Raw genomic sequence first — 19,615 nt, 5'->3', positions numbered from 1 at the left:
GGGGGGGGGGGATTGGGCGGGGGGGGGGATGGGGGGGTGGTGGTGCGGCCTGCGCCGTCTCCTCTGGGCTGACACTGAACGTAACCGGAAAGCGGCCCGCGCTGTGGAAGCGCCCATCTATAAACATGCTCCTGATCGCGCCTTCCTTCCTGCCCGAGGGCCGGAGGAAGTTGCCGTTCGCGGGCTTTGTGTTTGGGACGGGCCCCGGTGCCGCTTACCTTCAGGATCCGCCTCTTCGCCATCCCCGCCCGGCGAGTACCCGCCCGCCCGGTCCGCACGGCGTGCTCACGTCACAAGCAGGAGCCACGCAAGGCGTGATGACGTTGCTCCATGGCTGTCGCACGGCGTGCTCACGTCACAAGCAGGCGCCACGCAAGGCGTGATGACGTTACTCCGTGGCGGTCGCACGGCGCGCTGACGTGTGAGTATTTAAATGAGGTGACACCAGTTGTTCTTTCTGTTGTATGTTAATTGTGTAGCAAAAGTAAAACGGGTTTTGTTGAATCTTAGTTGTGTCCCAGTTGAAGTGAATCTTGAATAAGGTGCTTTATATCGTCTTTCTCCATAACATACTGGACTTGAGGCGTGTCTGATCCATTATGGTGAGTTGTGACGTAATGATCCAGACGACCAATCAACGTCCTTGAGGAGCCCTCAGTGTCAAGGATGCTCCACGTGACCTGATGATGGGAGATTGGCCTCTATAGAGTTATCTCATAATCCTCAACTCCACTTTCCTGCTTCTCCTCCACTTTCCTGCTTCTCCTCCACTCATCCTCAATTCTCTTAGTAATTAAAAACCTCTGTTTTTTTTAATTGCAAAAAAACACAAATCTCACTATTGCAGTCATTGGAATTAAATTTGAGTTATAACAAAGTAAAAGTGTTCCACCAGAGAATCTAACTGATGATATTACCTCGTATGGTAAAAGAACATCTGAAAACAAACCTTTAACTTATTTACTTATCATCCTTCTATGCCAGTCTGTATGACGCAAAGGCGACCAACAGCACGGCCTTCCAGTCGTTCCTGTCCTCTATCATGGAGGTCTTATACACACGAGAGGCTGGACCAGCCCCTATCTCTGGACCAACTGACCAAGGCCCTCGAGTCCTTCGAAAACTTCCCGGAAGCGACGTCTTACCGGTCGAGCTCTATTCTGCTCTGTGGGACTTGATTGGCCAGGACCTGCAGGAGGTGTATATCAGTATGCTTTGGGCAGGTACCATGAGTGAATCCATGAGGAAAGGCATCATCACCCTCATCTACACGCGGCAGGGGGAAGAGGGTGGAACTCAAAAATTGGAGACCAATCTCACTCTTGAATGCGGATTACAAAGTTCTGTCAGAATTAATCGCCAACCGGTTTAGGTCTGCTCTGGGGTCGATGATCCACCCTGACCAAACCTGTGCTGTACTGGGCCGGAAGATTACTGAGAGTCTTGCACTCCGCAGGGATACGATCGCCTACGTGCAGGACAGAGGGTTGGACACCTGCCTGGTCAGCCTGGACCAGGAGAAAGCCTTTGACAGGATATCACACAGGTATATGAGAGATGTTCTCTCCAAAATGGGCTTTGGGGAGGGAATCTGCAATTGGATCAGACTGCTCCACATCAACATTGTCAGTGCAGTCTCAATCAATGGGTGGGAATCAGATAGCTTCCCAGTCAGATCTGGAGTCAGGCAGGGCTGCCCTCTCTTTCCTGCCTGGTTTGTGTGCTGCATAGAGCCATTTGCCGAGTCCATCGGGCAGGATGCGAGCCTGAGAGGGGGCCTGCAGGTTAAGGCCTCCCTGTACATGGATGACGTCTCCGTTTTCTGCTCGGATCCGCTGCCCATGCGCAGACTCATGTGTATATGTGACCAGTTCAAACGGGCCTCGGGGGTCAAGGTAAACCGAGGCAAGAGCGAGGCAATGCTCTTCGGGAACTGGGCCAACCAATCTTTGATCCCCTTCACCATCCGGACCGACCCCCACCTGAAGGTGCTGGGTATTTGGTTCGGGGTGGGGGAGGGGGGCTAGGGCGTGCGCCAAGTCTTGGGGGGAGTGTATCAGCAAAGTGAGGCAGAAACTGGGCAGATGGAAGCTACGGTCGCTCTCCATCGCAGGAAAAAACCTGGTCATCAAGTGTGAAACACTGTCGTTGCTATGAAACATGGCACAGGTCTGGCCTATTCCCAGAACCTGTGCCGCTGCAGTCACTCAGGCCATCTTCTAGTTTATATGGAGATCAAAGATGGACCGGGTCCGAAGGGACTCACTGTACAAAGATCTGGTCAACGGGTGAAAAAATACACCCAATGCCACTGTCACCCTGATGGCCACCTTTGTGTGTGGCTGCATCAGGCTGTGCGTGGATCCCCGGTACGCAACCACCAAATGTCACTACGTCCTGAGGTTCTCTGTCCCTGGTGTTGTGAAGGATGGGCCTGGCCTCGCTGCCGCGGAACGCTCCGAGTAGTTGGACCGTTCCATATCACCTGTCGTTCGTGGAGAAGTTACTGAAGAAAAACACCTTTGACCACAAGTCCATCAGGAAGTGGTCAGCACGTAGTGTCCTTGAGACCCTTTGGGAAAAGGAGAGGACGGATCCTATTAAGTGGTTCCCTGAACAGACTGTCAAAGTCATTTGGCAGAATGCCTCATCGCCAGAACTTTCCAACAAGCACCAAGACATGGCTTGGCTGATGGTGAGAGGGGCTCTGCCTGTGAGATCCTTTATGCATGCCCGGACTCTCAGCTGCACCGCACGCTGCCCTCGAAGTGGCTGCAGGGGGGAAGCGAGACTGTCACACACCTCCTTTTGGAACGTGCCTATGCAGAGGAAGTCTGGAGAGGAATGCAGTAGTGTTTGTCGAGGTTCATTCCGAGCAGCACCGTGACGCAGGACTCCGTGCTCTGCAGCCTGTTCCCCGGGACACACACCGAGACAAACATCAACTTGGTGAAGGACGCTCTCTGGGCGGTCCGAGACCTGTTGGTCTTCCAGCTGAAGGAGTTGACCCCGACTGAGTGTTGCAGACTGGCACATTCCAAAGCCCAGGACTATGTGTTGAGGGATGCGCTGAAGCTTGGGGCAGCTGCCGCCAAGGCGCGGTGGGGAAGACCACTTTGTAACGTCTGCCTGCCTAAAGAAGAATAGGGGTCCATGCAGTCATTTGGGCTCTGCTGCCGTCTCAGCTAAATATATGGGCATATGATTGAAAAATGTACAGACCTGTATATAAAAATGATAAATTCTGATCTCTATGTAAATGTTTACATATGTATGGCATGACCAACTGTACAGACCATCAAATTATTTTACAAATAAAGTATATTTTGAAATAAAAAAATCATGCACCTGAGCGATAAATTTCTCAAAAATTGCTATCATTGACAGTTGTAAAACCTGCTTCTGGATTAGTGGTGCAGAAAGAGCACAGCAGTTCAGGCAGCATTGAAGGAGCAGCACCTCGGATGCTGCCTGAACTGCTGTGCTCTTCCAGCACCACTAATCCAGAATCTGGTTTCCAGCATCTGCAGTCATTGTTTTTACCTAGTTGTAAAACCTGCATCTAGTGAACTCAAGCTCTTTCAGCAAGGACGTTTCCCCTTCTTGCCGGATCCAGGTAACATGTGACTCCAAACAACCAATAATGACTGTAGTTTGATTGAATTGAGTGAACTGCTGGAGCATTTGAAAGTGCAGTTACAAGTTAAAGTGAATTAGAGAATGAACAAGAAATGTTTGCCTTACCTGCAATACCCAAAGCCCATGAAAAAGAAAAGCCCAGGATTTTTGAGAACTATCATGCTGTACGTTAGCAAAGCTATGCCATGTGGAAATTTACATGGGAAACATGAACCACGATCCAAGAGCTTGAGATTCAAGAAAAATAGAAAAAATCTTATCTGAGTTGAGTGACTGGGAACCTTGGACAGATTCAGAGATTCAATCAGAAAAATCATTAAAAGCAGACACAAGAGAGTAACTCATAACTCTTTTACAATATTTGCCTTTATATCCAAGTGGCTGAGAGACAAAAGGGAACAACATCTCTGTTCTGCCTTGAACATGATGAAACCTCCCGAATCCAAAACTTGAGAGACCATAAAACTCTCACTAAGACACCTAGACACAGAAGGAAATGTGCAAAATCATGACCTAAGTGGAAGGAGAAATACAATAATGGAAAAGTGGAGAACAAATTCCAGACCTTGGACCAAAATATCCAAAGGCATAATTAATTCTTTGAAGAGGTGACAAGTAGGTTAGACCAGGGAAACCCAGTGGATGTGGTCTATCTAGACTTCCAAAAGGCCTTTGATAAGGTGTCACACGGGAGGCTGCTGAGCAAGGTGAGGGCCCATGGTGTTCAAGGTGAGCTACTGGTATGGATTGAGGATTGGCTGTCTGACAGAAGGCAGAGAGTTGGGATAAAAGGTTCTTTTTCAGAATGGCCGGGGATGAGCGGTGTCCCGCAGGGTTCAGTGTTGGGGCCACAGCTATTCGCATTATATATTAATGATTTGGATGAAGGGACTAGGGGCATTCTAGCAAAGTTTGCAGATGATATGAAGTTAGTTGGACAGGCAGGTAGTACTGAGGAAGTGGGGAGGCTGCAGAAGGATCTAGACAGGTTGGGAGAGTGGTCCAGGAAATGGCTGAAGGAATTCAATGTGAGCAAATGCGAGGTCTTGCACTTTGGAAAAAAGAATACAAGCATGGACTACTTTCTAAACAGTGAGAAAATTCATAAAACCAAAGTACAAAGGGATCTGGGAGTGCTAGTCGAGGATTCTCTGAAGGTAAACATGCAGGTTGAGTCCGTGATTAAGAAAGCGAATGCAATGTTGTCATTTATCTCAAGAGGGTTGGAATATAAAAGCACTGTTGTGCTACTGAGACTTTATAAAGCTCTGGTTAGGCCCCATTTGGAGTACTGTGTCCAGTTTTGGTCCCCACACCTCAGGAAGGACATACTGGCACTGGAGCGTGTCCAGCGGAGATTCACACGGATGATCCCTGGAATGGTAGGTCTAACATACGAGGAAAGGCTGAGGATCCTGGGGTTGTATTCATTGGAGTTTAGAAGATTAAAGGGAGATCTAATAGCAACTTACAAGATAATACATGGCTTGGAAAGGGTGGACGCTAGGAAATTGTTTCCATCAGGCGAGGAGACTAGGACCCGTGGACACAGCCTTAAAATTAGAGGGGGTCAATTCAGAACAGAAATGTGGAGACATTTCTTCAGCCAGAGAGTGGTGGGCCTGTGGAATTCATTGCCGTGGAGTACAGTGGAGGCCGGGACGCTAAATGTCTTCAAGGCAGAGATTGATAAATTCTTGATGTCACAAGGAATTAAGGGCTACAGGGAGATTGCGGGTAAGTGGAGTTGAAATGCCCATCAGCCATGATTGAATGGCGGAGTGGACTCGATGGGCCGAATGGCCTTACTTCCACTCCTATGTATTATGGTCTTATATCCCCAGTTGTGGTTCTTGTCAAATCTGGGTGCATCACACAACAGAGCCAGCACAACACAGAAATCTTGGAGGTCATTGGCCTGATGGGAGATTCCAGATCGAGGGAGGGATTTCAAGGCAAGGATTTGATTTGTAAAACTAAGACTTTGCTTAATTAGGTTCCAACATCAACGTATACGGGCCTGGGTGTTTCATTTTAGTTTCAAAATTAAATTTGGCCACCTTTTGAAGCTGTTTACAAACAATATTCAGTTTATCTAACACAGAAAATACAGTACAGGACAATGAACAGTTTCCAAACAAACAGTGACAAACCCAGCAGCTAACAACAGATGATTCCATGAAAAATATCTTGATTATGCTGTCATACTGTGGGGAATATGGGGTGCAAACTGTTTGCATTTTTCAAAATGATCATTGAAAAAACAACAGGGGATAGATAACCTGACCAGAACATCCCAATGTCCTATCAAGAACACTGCCTTGATTCAACCTAGGAATGTTTATGAGTTAAAGCTTATCACATTTAAGATGAAGGCACTTTCTGAAATGCTCTGTTGTCTGCAAGTAAAAGGCACCATGTGTGCCTGAACATAGTCAAATTGATTGTACTATGAGCATGTTATCAGTGAAGTTGATTTCAACAAAAATTTTCATCTGGGGTGGTGTTAATCCTAAAGTGGATGTAGAGAGTGTTTCGAGCACCACTTTCTTGAGTATTCCAGCTCTCTGTGCTATCCAAAAATCACTTTCAGTCTTACCTACTAGTAAAAATCTAAATGTGAAACATTTCAATCAAGCAGTTTGAGGGGTTACGTAGAGCTAATTAAATGATCTTTCACAAATTTGTTCTCGACATGTCACAGTCGAGAACATAAGTCATTGAATATTACAGCGCAGTACAGGCCCTTTGGGTCTCAATGTTGTGCCGGCCTGTGGAACCAATCTGAAGTCTATCTATCTCACACTATTCCATTTTCATCCAAACGTTTATCCAATGACCATTTACGTGCCTTTAAAGTTGGCAAAGCGGCTGTGTTTGCAGGCAGAACATTTCACACCCTCTACTACTCTGAGTAAAGACACTACCTGCAAGGTTCCCCATGGGAGACTGATTAGCAAGGTTAGATCTCACGGAATTCAGGGAGAACTAGCCATTTGGATACAAAACTGGCTCAAAGATAGAAGGTGGTGGTCGTGGTGGAGGGTTGTTTTTCAAACTGGAGACCTGTGACCAGTGAATGCCACAAGGATCGGTGATGGGTCCACTATATTTTGTTATTTACATAAATGATTTGGATGCGAGCAGAAGAGTACAGTTAGGAAGTTTGCAGATGACACCAGAATTGGAGGTGTAGTGGACAGCAAAGAAGGTTACCTCAGATTACAACAGGATCTTGATCAGATGGGCCAATGGGCTGAGAAGTGGCAGATGGAGTTTAATTCAGATAAATGCGAGGTGCTGCATTTTGGGAAAGTAAATCTTAGCAGGACTTATACACTTAATGGTAAGGTCCTAAGGAGTGTTGCTGAACAAAGAGACCTTGGAGTGCAGGTTCATAGCTCCTTGAAAGTGGAGTCACAGGTAGATAGGATAGTGAAGAAGGCTTTTGGTATGCTTTCCTTTATCGGTCAGAGTATTGAGTACAGGAGTTGGGAGGTCATGTTGCAATTGTACAGGACATTGGTTAGGCCACTTAGAATATTACGTGCAATTCTGGTCTCCTTCCTATCAGAAAGATGTTGTGAAACTTGAAAGGATTCAGAAAATATTTACTAGGATGATGGCCAGGGTTGGAGGATCTGAGCTACGGGGAGAGGCTGAACTGGCTGGGGCTGTTTTCCCTGAAGCGTCGGAGGCTGAAGGGTGACCTGATAGAGGTTTACAAAATTATGAGGGGCATGGATAGGATAAATAGGCAAAGTCTTTCCCCTGGGGTCAGGGAGTCCAGAACTAGAGGGCATAGGTTTAGGGTGAGAGGGTAAAGATATAAAAAGAGACCTAAGGGGCAACTTTTTCACCCAATGGTGGTACGTGTATGGAATGAGCTGCCAGAGGAAGTGGTGGAGGCTGGTACAATTGCAACATTTAAGAGGCATTTGGATGGGTATATGAATAGGAAGGGTTTGGCGGGATATGGGCCGGGTGCTGGCAGGTGGGACTAGATTGGGTTGGGATATCTGGTCGGCATGGATGGGTTGGACCGAAGGGTCTGTTTCCATGCTGTACATCTCTATGACTACCTCTGACATCTGTCTTATATCTAACACCCCTCAATTTAAAGCTGTCCCTTCATGCTAGCCATCTCCATCTGGCAAAAAGGCTCTCACCTTAACTCACCCTCTGATTATCTTGTATGTCTCTATTAAGTCACCTCTCAACCTTCTTCTCTCTAATGAAAACAGCCTCATGTCCCTCAGGCTTTCCTCATAAGACCTTCCCTCCATAACAGGCAACAATCCAGTAAATCTCCTCTGAACCCACTCCAAAGCTTCCACATCATTCCTAGAATGCAGTGACCAGAAACATACGCAATACTCCCAAGTGCGGCCGCACAAGAGTTTGTGCAGCTGCAGCACAACTTCGTGCCTCTGAAACTTGATCCCTCTTCCAATAAAAGCTCACGCACCATATGCCTTCTGAACAGATCAAAGCCAAAGGCTCTGCAATCTACTCCCTGGCTTCCCAGAAAATCGTAGGATAAATCCCATCTGGCCCAGGGGATTTATCTTTTTTCACAGTCAGCGGAATTGCTAACACTTCCTCTTTATGAACCTCAATCCTGTTTAGATTAGATTACTTACAGTGTGGAAACAGGCCCTTTGGCCCAACAAGTCCACACTGACCCTCTGAAAAGCAACACACCCAGACCTATTTACTCCTTCACCTAACACTATGGGCAATTTAGCATGGCCAATTCACCTGACCCGCACATCTTTGGACTGTGGGAGGAAACCGGAGCACCCGGAGGAAACCCACGCAGACACAGGGAGAATGTGCAAACTCCACACAGTCAGTCGCCTGAGTCAGGAATTGAACCCGGGTCCCTGGCACAGTGAGGCAGCAGTGCTAGCCGCTGTGCCACCATGCCTGTCTTGTCTCGTAGCCTGTATTTCAGTATTCTCCTCAACAATATTGTCTTTTTCCAATGTGAATACTGACGAAAAATATTCATTTAGCGCTTCCCCATCTCCTCGGACTTCATGTACAACTTCCCAGTACTGTCCTTAATGGCCCTAATCTTTCTCTAGTGATTCTTTTATTCCTGATTTACCTACAGAAAACTTTAAGTGTTTTCCTTGATCCTATCTGCCAATGAGTTGTCTTGTCCCCTCCTGGCTCCTCTTCATGCTCTATTTAAATCTTTCCTAGATAACTTCTAACTGTCAAGCGTCCAAACTGAGCCTTCATGTCTCGTCCTAACACAAACCTCCTTCTTCCTCTTGACTAGAGATTCAACTTCTTCAGTAAACCACGTCTCCCTCGCTCAACCACTTCCTCCCTGTCTGACAGGTACACACTTATCAAGGGCCCCGCAGTAGCTGTTGAATAAGCTCCACATTTCAATTATGCATATCCCTGCAGTTTTTTCCCCATCCTGTGCATTTTAAATCTTGCCTAATCACATTATAATTACCTTTTGCTCAGCAATAACTCTTGCCCTGCATTATATACCAATCCCTTTCCATGGCTAAAGTAAACATAACCTAATTGTGCTCACTTTCGTCAAAGTGTTCACCTCCCTCCAAATGTAACACCCGACTGCGTTCATTACCCAGTAACAAATCCAGAGTGGCCTTGCCCTTTGTTGGCTTGTCTACATACGGTGTCAGGAAGCCATCCTGCATGCATAGGCCACAAACTGACCCATCTAAAGTACTCGAACTAAAGTATTTCCAGTCAATATTGGGGAAGTTGAAGTCCCTCATAACAACTACCCTGTTACTCTCGCTCCTGTCCAGAGTCATCTTTGCTGTCCTTTACATCTCTGGAACTATTCGGAGGCCTATGCAAATCCCGAACAGGGTGACCTCTCCTTTCCAGGGTGACCCTCCAAACCTCAGCCCATATGACCTTGGTAGACAAATCCTCAAACATCCTTTCTGCCATCATAATACTGTCCTTGACTAACAATGCCGCACTTCCCCCTCTTTTACCATCTTCTCTGCTCTTACTGAGAATTGAAATCTCACAACCGCAGCAACCACTCCTGTCCCTGCTCTATCCATGTACCTGAAATAGCCACAAAATCAAAGTCCCAGGTAGCAATCCATGCTACAAGTTCACTCACTTTATTCCGGATTCGCCTGATGTTGAAGTCGACACACTTCAATCCACCTTCCTACTTGCCCATGAAAACTTGAGACCTTGAAACCTCATTGCTGACCTCACCACTCTCAACCTCCTGGACAATGGAACTACAATTTAGGTTCCCACCCCCCCCTCCTGAATTAGTTTAACCCCCCCCCACCTCAAATAGCATTAGCAAATTTCACCACCCCTGCCTCCCCGGGATATTGGTACCCCTCTGGTTCAGGCGTAGACCATCCTGTTTGTAGAGGACCTGCCAGGTATCTGAAACCCTCCCTCCTGCACCATCTCAGTAGCCACATGTTCAACTGCTCTCTCTCACTATTCCTCGCCTCTCTAGCACAGGCAACAAAGCAGAGATAACAACTCTTTGTTCTCGCACTAAACTTCCACCGTAGCTCCCTGAATTTCTGCCTTAAATTCCCATTCCTATTCCTACCTATGTGGACCATGACTTGGGGTTACTCCCCCTCCCCCTCATGGATCCCAAAAACACTAGGTTAGCATTTATTGGTCAAACAGCAGTAAAAGACAACCACATCACTGTGGGTCTGGAGTTTCATTACATGTAGCCAGAGTAAATAAAGTCAGCAGATCGCATTTCAGTCCTGAATGATCAGCCCATATTTTGTGTTTAAGATTCCCACTCTGGCAAGAACAATCGCCTAACGCCTACCCTACCAGAATCTTTCAATGGGACTGCCTCTCATTCCTACAAAATACACAGAACTTGAACAAAAAGTACTGACACCTCAGGATCAAAAAAGTGAAACATTTCACTCTTGAAGATGTTGGTTTCCTTCAGAGGCTGCAAAGATTTGCAAACTGCAGTACTCAGCTGTATTCTGGTGCTGGGAGGAGTGGAGAGGCAAAAGGTGGAAACATTGAAAGGGAGAACTCCTCTGCATCTTACAGCTTCTCACTGAGCCGGAGGTGAATATCGCTACGGATTCAGCCAGCAGTGTGTATGAAGCTTGGTGACAATATCGAACCCAAGGTCTCACAGAAAATAGTAGTAAAGGTAGGCCCATTTAGCCCTTTGAGCCGACTCAGCTTCACTCCACATTTCCTCAAACACAAAGCACTTTGTCCACACATTTGCTCGTCTTCCAAGCCAGTCATATCATTCCCATCGGAGTTTTTTGGAAGAGGTGACAGGAGAGATAAAGGGACAAAAGATCATAATTTTCATAAATTAATCATGCCATTATTTTGATCAGACAGCAGAGCTCGAGTCCGCTCCTCAAGGAAGTCTTCCACAGCCAATAATTGTAGAAGGGCAAAGAGCGTGCAGCATGAAGCAGTTCTGCTGGACCTCTCCCTGTTCTGGGTAATCTTTGAGAATTTGCTGAAGAGCAGTTTGCAGATGGAAGATTCAGAGCTGACAGCTTGCACTCACTCTGAGCACCCACTTCAGACAGATGAGGTACTCAACAATGGGCCTTTTCTTCATTTTATCTGTCAGGAAAGAACAGGACCCAGGAAACTGCACAATAAGATAGCAATGGTGAGGCTGTGTTCAAAAGTTGTTTGAGGGCTGAGAAATCAGAATGGGTCAAAAAAGATTTTTCTAGCATTCCATATTCAGAACACTTCCTCCGTACATTAAAGCCACTGGACCCTCTGAATACAGTCCTCTATTTTCAAATAAGCCCATTCAGACATGTGATTATACACCTTGCAACAAGTGGGGACTTGAACTCAGGTCTCCTGATCCAGAGGTAAGGACAATGCACCCTAAGAGCCTGTCAGAGTCTAGTCCTATTGTGTGTTTGTCTACAGCCTTCAAGCACAAGGCATTGCTATGAATGTGGCTGCATGGGCCACTGCTTCATCCAAACCACTATTTACCAAACTTGTATTAGATGAAGATTTGTTCCTGTCTACATTTCACACCAGACAACCACACCCCAGCCCAAAGTTTCATTTCTGAACTTTGCTGTCTCTCTATGTAAACAGGGCCCGCTTGTTGGCCCATCAGGAACCTGTACAATTTGTTCACTCCTTCACCAAAGGTTGATGCACATGCTTTCATTCCTATCAATACCTCGCTACCCAATGGCTGACTGCACATACATCTTTCCCCGGAGATATCACTCCCCCAACACACTCTTCACATGCCCAATAACTAATTTGGGAACGACCGTGTAAACCCATCAGTCTTTCACTCATGAGTTATTTGGTTGGAGCTTCAGTAAAGACTGCAGCTTTTACCACTCACCCTGATTTCGAAGCAACAGTAGTTGATATTTTACCCATTGATGTCAAGTCTTTCCCTAGTTAGAAGCCCTCCCCTTGATCCCTGAAATGCCAGCTCCAATAATATCCTGCCTAGTCGACACTCTCTCACTCTAATTTTAACCCCTACCCCCCCAAATGCCCAAAATTTACTTACCCTGCAGATCTCAGGATCACCCGACAATTTGATTCAAAAAGGAAACAATTTTATTTGGAGAATCTTCATTTTTCTTCCACCCACCCCCCAAAATGTACATGTATTCGTTCAGTTTATTCACACATTTCAAAATGTAAAACATTCTAGAAGGTTCTGTTTCTCTCAACAGAAAGCCGCCAACTGTAGTTCTGTAAAAAAAAACCCTAAATACAAAAAGACTTTCATGTACAAGATTTATGTAAGAATATTTTTACATTTTTTAAAAAAGACAAGGTAATTGAAAAAAAAAAGGGATGTTGAAAATGGGAAAGAGGGGTTTGGCTGACAACTGACAAGAAGCTGAACAGTGCAGCTAAAGAACTGTTCAAGTCTCTTGTCTGAGGTTCAGGATTGTTGCAACCTCTTCCACAAAGTCCTTCTCACCCTTGAGCTATTTAAAAGACAACATGGCCTTCAATTGAGGTGACCATTCGTGTCAATGTGGTACCCAGTAAGGCAGGTGATGGTTGTCTGCTTTCACCACAACTTGGAACGGAATCTACTCCTCATTCTTCAGTCTGTTAGTAGACAACTGGGCTATTTGACTCCAGAACACTGCACCCTTCACATGACATCGTGTAGGCGGGACTTGCTTTCAGCCAGCACACAGAGCACTGACTCTTGCCAATAAACCCAATGGCCTCCTGTTAAAACCCCACGTTCTCATCAAACGCTTACTTTTAAAAGGCAAGAAAACTGAAATGCTAGCTGTGGCACAAAATCGAATCATCTTCCACAGAATTAAATTTCAGTTGTGCTATTCTCCCTTTGGTAGGAGCAACTCACCTCGGCCTCACAGGGAACTGCTCCTCAAGTCTCTGATCCTGGCCAAGAACCAGCATATTAGGTCACCAGGTGAATTCGCCTTCAGGCGGAGGCAGGGAACGAGGGGGTACTGGTGGCATGATTGTGCGAGCAAGTGAGACAGTCTCATCTATCCCAGTGACGCCCCTCCCCACAACAGAGATTCAGGTGAAATTAGTTCGAGTCTGGCATCTCCTTCAATCCTGACTAGCCTTGCACAGGAACTCAAGCTGTTCGCCAACTACATTCCATAATCTCCCAACACACACCACCATCTTCCCCCACCCCACCTCTGCCCCCCTCTTAGGATACCCTATCCTGACTTCAATAAAATACTCTCCTGCTTAATCCTAGCTCAGATGGTCTTCCTTCACTCCCACCTAGCCCCTGGCCAATATCGCCCCTTGTCTTTAAATAGGCTAATATCCGCCACAGTATAAAAAAATTGCAAGCACTCAGTACACTGTCCTGTTCCCACCCTGATTAAACCTGACTCTCACACTCAGAGCAGCGAGAGTTCACACTGTACCTGTGCCGATTGTAATGAACACATCAAATGGAATGGTGGTTCAAACATGGACAGAGAGAAAAAGAGATATCTGTTGTCTTGGAAATGTCTCCCTTGACTCAGCTCCTCCCTCCAGCTGCATTAACGAAAAAACATATTTACAGGTTTCCATTTAAAATTGGGTCAAATATTGACCAAAGAACATTTGTCAGTCTCTGTGGAAGGTTGCAGTTCTGAAACACAGGCTATAAATACAATCACTCCGTTGATTTGGTCACCAGAGACAATGGCTGTGTCTGCACAGCGGGTACAGCATGTTGGGAATGCGAAGCTGCCTCCACTGAAGAAGGAGGAGTTAACATGAAAGTGGGAATGGCAGTGTAGGAGAGGTGTCGTGCACTGGCAGGTGAGGAGCTACTCTCTGTAATGGTGGCGGCTGAGGTGGAGGAGGACAGGGCAGTCAGCTTGGTGCTGAGTGAGAGGGGCTGTGCCTGCTCAGAGACCGGAGGATCTGGCTGCAGCTGCAGAGTGGATGGCGAAGGCGGTGAGTCCAAGACACTGCCGGTGGCAGATACAGGCGGGGCACAACTCCCATCTGCCCGCAGGTACTGTACACACTTGAGTTTCCGGCGGGACACTGGTAGGGACAGATCTAGAAGGAAGATAAGGTATCAGAACGAGAGACGAAAGTAAGAATGTCACAGCAATGTGAAGCATACACAGTGTAAATCTTTCACACACAGTCACCCATTCCATACCGACAGTGATCCTATCTCTTCCTAAACAGCAAGCTGTGGAGGCAGGAGGACAATCGAATCCCAGCAGCACAGTCAACAGGAGTAGGTGGAGTTCAAGAGCAACAAGTTGTGGAGGCAGGTCTGATTAGGGTTTAAACTCCTATGGCAAACACATTTTATCATCACATGGCTCAAGAGATTTAGTTGCCAAAAAAGACAGAACAACTCCAAATAGGTCAGAGAGAACATTAAAACATTTTTAAAATTCAAAAACAGCACAGATCCTTACTTTCGGTAAAGAACTGTAAAAGTTGGAAAACAAACATGAGTTGAGAAAATTGATTTATTTTAATGCCAAATTCAATACAGGAAAACAGAATTTGGAAAATACTGCAAACAGGAGAAATTTGAACATTGATCCTCCCAATAACAACAAAGAAGTAGTAATATGTTGGCCAATTATTTTGCATCAGGTCAGTCTGTCCGACCTCCCAAAGAAACAAATATCAAGCCAGGAACAGGAGTTCACCAGAATTAGAATATTGAAGAGAGGATTGCACAAAAGAACAGCACAACTCCAAAATCAAATGACTTGCAATTCAGCATTTAAACTAAAAGATAACAAGGCTGGGTGAGGTCAAGGGAGATTGTATGGAGGTGAAAAGATTATGACAGGTTTAGATGGGAAAAAGAAAAGGTGGCCCCATTTGCTCACATTACAAGGACGGGAACAGAATTTTGAGTATGAGGGAAGAGATGCTGCGGTACACAAGGAAGAACCCTTTTTAATTAAAAAGGTGGCCATTGGTTCTGACCAGGACTCTGCCAGGGGTGGTGACCGTGGAGATGATGTTAAATTGGGTACTTGAGCAAGCAAAATCTGCAGGACGACAAAGATAGTGCAGGGGAACAGGACTGACTGAACCAGATGGAAAGTTGGCAATGATTCCATTGGCCAAATGACCACCCTCTGTGTCTTATCTCGAGGTAGTAAAATGGACCATACTCTAATGACATTCTTCACTTCTTTGGAAACTTAGATGGGAAAACTGTATATCTCTGTGCTATTTAATGATTGTGACTAAGGAAAACCATAGAATCCTGACCAGTTTGACAACTATTTGTCAGCAAGAAACTGAGTTGCTCAGGATGGGGGGAATCTGACAGACTAAAAACGTTCAGCTGATCAGAGAGCGCGAGCACGGATTTGGAAAAAGGTTCATTTCTGTCGAATATTTTGACTAAGTGACTGAAGGAGTGGACAGGGGAATGTGTATGAATGCAATGGACTTTCAGTGACAATTAGTTACATTTGAAATTTATGGAATTGAAGGTTGAGGATTGACCTGGTTCAGAGAGTAGCTGCAAAACAGGAGATAGCGTTTGGGTACAAAGGGAAGTTTGCCAGATGACAGCAAGTGACCAGGGCTGCCTCACAATCATTCGTCTTACAGCCTCAACTATTCACTGTTTATCAATAATTTAGTTGAAAAGACAAAATGACAGATGACACAATGATTAGCATTAATCTCAGTTTTGTTAGTGGAAATAAGTGAATTTGATGCAATAAGTGAACAGACAAAACTGGTAGACAGATTTCAGAGCAGCCAAATGCAGACCACGTAAGAAGGTCATGCAAACATCATGAGCAAATACAGAATATAACCAGAAAGATGATGGAACACTGGCCTTTATTTGAACAGAAATGGAATACAACAGGCCAGAAGTCATGCTTGAACTGTACAACGTCTTGGCTAAACACACTTGGAGCAATGGCAGTGTCTGGGTCACAGGCCTTCACAAGAATGAATTAGCTATGGAGGGAGCGCAGTATAGATTTACTCAAATGACATTTGGAATGCAAGAATTAAATTTGAGGACAGGATTGCATAAACTCATGTTGTGCTGTCTGGATTAACATGAAATAGGAGCGGGGTAAAACACTCAACGATCATGGCTGATCTCAGGCTACAACTCCACTTTATCCCTTGATTCCGAGACCAAAAACCTGTCCAATCTTAAATGTATTCGAAGACGGAGAGTGAATTAACTCTCTGGGGCAGAGAATTCCAGAGATTCACAACCATGTGGAAAGATTTCTCCTCATCCCCACCTAAATGATACCCCTCCTTATCCCAAGACTATGTCCCCATACTCATCATTCCCTAACCCAGCAAAAACAATCTCTCAGTCTACTTGGTCCAAGCCTCTTTAAGATCTTGTGTTTCAAGATCACCTTGCATTTTTCTAAAGTTCACAGAATAGTACAGTAAAATCTCTCGCTGAGAGACAGAGTAAACTGTAAATAGCTGAGGTCCCAGAACTGACCCTTGCAGCATTCAACTATTCAGTGCCTGCCAACTTGAAAATGACCTATTTACACCCACTCTCTGATTTCTGTTCATTATTCAAACCTCTAATAATAAGTGAGGTACCCCAGCTCCACCAGCCTTCATTGTGCCTATTCACATTTCATGCAGCACTTTATTAAATGGGTCTTAGAAATCCAGGTTAACTATCTCAATTGATCCCCTTCATCTACTTTACTAGATAAATGCTCAAAACATTACAAGAAATTTATTAAGCAGCTTTTTCCCAAAATAAAATCACATTGATGTTTCAATCATAATAGGTTTTTATAAGTGCTTTGAGATGACTTCCTCAACAACAGATGCTAGGATTTTCCTAACAATCAATGGAAGGGAAACAGGTCCCATATTCAGCTGCAAATGTGTTGCTGGTCAAAGCACAGCAGGCCAGGCAGCATCTCAGGAATTCTCTATTCCTGAGATGCTGCCTGGCCTGCTGTGCTTTGACCAGCAACACATTTGCAGCTGTGATCTCCAGCATCTGCAGACCTCATTTTTTACTCCCATATCCAGCTGACTCATCAACTCCATGTTTTCACACTGTCTCCTTTCCTGAAAAGCCATGTAATACTTGCCATTTTCCAATCTAATGGGACTGTTCCTGAATCTGAGAAAGGAGCCAGTGGATCCAAAATCTCTGCAGTTTTGTCTTTTACAATCCTATAGCAACATTGGTCAAATTTTAGTCTCAACTTTCTGCAATTTTGTTTCTCAGTTGACATGAGCTCTCGGGCATTCCCCACTTTCTTTTCCTCCAGATTCGTGTCCATTTCTCCAATGAAACTTGCATTTTCTATCTTAAAGACAGATACAATATGCTTGTGCGATCGTAAATTCCTTAGTGTGGAAGCAGGGTCATTGAGGTCACACAACCCTCCAAAGAGCATCCCACCCAAACCTTTTCCTGGAAATCTGCACTTCCCATAGCTAACCCACCTCGACTGCATATCCCTGGATACAATGGGCAATCCACTTAACCTGTACATCTTTGTGACTGTGGAAGGAAACCAGAGCACCTGGAAGAAACTATACACACACACACACCGCCCGAGAGTGGAATCAAACCAAGGTCCCTAGCACTGTTAAATAGCAATGCTAACCACTGAGCTACCATAGAGCCCACAATATGTTCACCACTTCTTCATTTCCACAGTTACTTCTCCAATCTCTGCTTTAAGTACTATTCCTTTTCATGAAACTTTAAAGCACTTACAAACTGTTACCTAGTTTATTCTCATATTTAACTTATTCGTTGTTTCATTTTTGGTAGGTCATTGATTGTTTCTGAAACACACCCAATCCTCTAGCTAACTACATTTTTTTGGAATATTAAAGTCTTATTTTTTAAATTGAACACAATGCTTAAGTTTCTGAGTGAGCCAAAGATTTTTGCTGAATTTTCACTTTTCAATGCAATGTCCATGTGTTGAGCATTTCAATAATTTCTTTAAATGGGACCACTGTTCTGGTTCAGCCTTTTCATCTATTTACCCAATTAACCAAAGGCAGTTCTTCTCTTATACCTATAGAATCTAACGTGTTCAAGTTTAAGCTTGTTTTTTATGCTGAGTGTATGTCACTCTCAAACTTATGGTGAACTTAAATGGTATTATGATCAATGACTCCCAGAGGAGTTTTTGCTTTCATATGACTAATTCACCATGCTTCATGACGGAATACTTGATCGCATATAGGTTTGTATCAGGTCAGTTCCAAATGTATTGTTCCAAGAAACTGTTACAAAAACATACAACTGACATGTTGTTGAGCACTCTTGCCAATTTGATTCACTTTGTCCATATAAAGATTGAAGTCTCCCACATGGCTTGTATTACAAGCTCCAACCATTTCAGCAGACAGCAGTGTTCACTGACTTTTGTGATTCCTAATTTCCACCCATACCTTAATGTGCTTGATATCATCGTTTACCATCAGGGATACTCCCTTTCCCATACTGTCCACCTCTCCAAAATATTGTGCACCTTGGAATATTTATTTAGTTGGCTGAGGCCAAATTAATCCAAGTTTTCCAAAAATTAAGGGGTGCAGCAAGTGTAAGTGGAAGAAAGGAGTCTAAAAGTTAAAAACCAAACCTTTAAGCAGTGTGACCAGACAACAGCTCTTCATTTCAAGAGTAATCTGCAATGTTCTTCACAAACAGGAAGTGATGCCAAAGTATTTTGGATGCTTGAATGTGTATTGAACGAAGGTGTTAATAGTATGGGGCAAAGAGGCACACATCTATATTGTAAATCAGACAATGATCTCACTGAATAGCAGAACAGTCTGAATGGCCTCTTCCTGTTCCTGGTTTTCCAGGTAATGAGCCCCACTAGCACAAGTGAACTGGGTTAAAATGTGCTCAGTTCCTGAGCCCCTGTCACTTGCATGGAAGCCCAAAAAGAGCGAATAAACACCAAGAGCAGTCAAACCAGGCATCGCGTGTTTGGACTGATAAGTGAAGAATAAGAATGGATTGAGAGAGAAGACGTTACCTGCACAGACTACCAAGGGGCATCACAAACTGAATGCATAAGGTGGGGTAAGAAGGAAGAGGAGAGAGGGAGAAAGGGTAAGGAAGAGGAAAGAGACAAGAGGAGTTAGAGAGACATAAGGTAGGGAGGAGACAGAGAGGCATGGGGGGGGGGGCATAGGAGAGAGTTAGTGCTTCTAAACGCAAGCATTAAAACTAAACAATATTGTATATTTTTACATCATAGTTACACTGTCTGCTTATTCATGAAGTACAAAACATGTCAACAGAAAACCAAAGCAAAACAAACCTCTCCTCCATTTGAAGTTCACTAACTAGACCAACGGTGCAGTGCATGCTGGGGGAGTCAGTACAGAGGGAGCTCTGCACTGTCAGAGTCAGGACTGAGGGACCACCAGTGTTGGAGGAACAGAATTGATGGAGCGCTGTACTGTCAGAGTGTCAGTACTGAGGGAGCATTGCACAGTCCCCAGCTCTCTT

The 19,615-nt window shown here is 44.9% G+C and overlaps 2 protein-coding genes across 3 annotated transcripts in view; both read right to left on the bottom strand.

Moving 5' to 3' along the window:
• LOC132837063 (ubiquitin-conjugating enzyme E2 D4-like) overlaps positions 1-314 on the bottom strand; it is a 38,288-nt gene extending 37,974 nt beyond the window's left edge. The window contains exon 1 of the mRNA XM_060856746.1: positions 219-314. Coding sequence (XP_060712729.1) covers positions 219-242 — 24 coding nt within the window. The 5' untranslated portion in view covers positions 243-314. The remainder of the gene's footprint in view (positions 1-218) is intronic.
• An 11,931-nt stretch (positions 315-12,245) lies between these two features.
• The window catches only part of LOC132837044 (transcription factor 7-like 2), a 47,375-nt gene continuing 40,005 nt past the window's right edge, over positions 12,246-19,615 (bottom strand). For both annotated transcript variants that reach the window (XM_060856713.1, XM_060856714.1), the window contains one exon: positions 12,246-14,187. In XM_060856713.1, the coding sequence (XP_060712696.1) occupies positions 13,793-14,187 (395 nt within the window). In that variant the 3' untranslated portion in view covers positions 12,246-13,792. The remainder of the gene's footprint in view (positions 14,188-19,615) is intronic.

Source organism: Hemiscyllium ocellatum, chromosome 48 (assembly GCF_020745735.1).
Source record: "Hemiscyllium ocellatum isolate sHemOce1 chromosome 48, sHemOce1.pat.X.cur, whole genome shotgun sequence".
Lineage (NCBI taxonomy): Eukaryota > Metazoa > Chordata > Chondrichthyes > Orectolobiformes > Hemiscylliidae > Hemiscyllium > Hemiscyllium ocellatum.
This window is presented reverse-complemented; position numbering and strand designations above follow the sequence as displayed.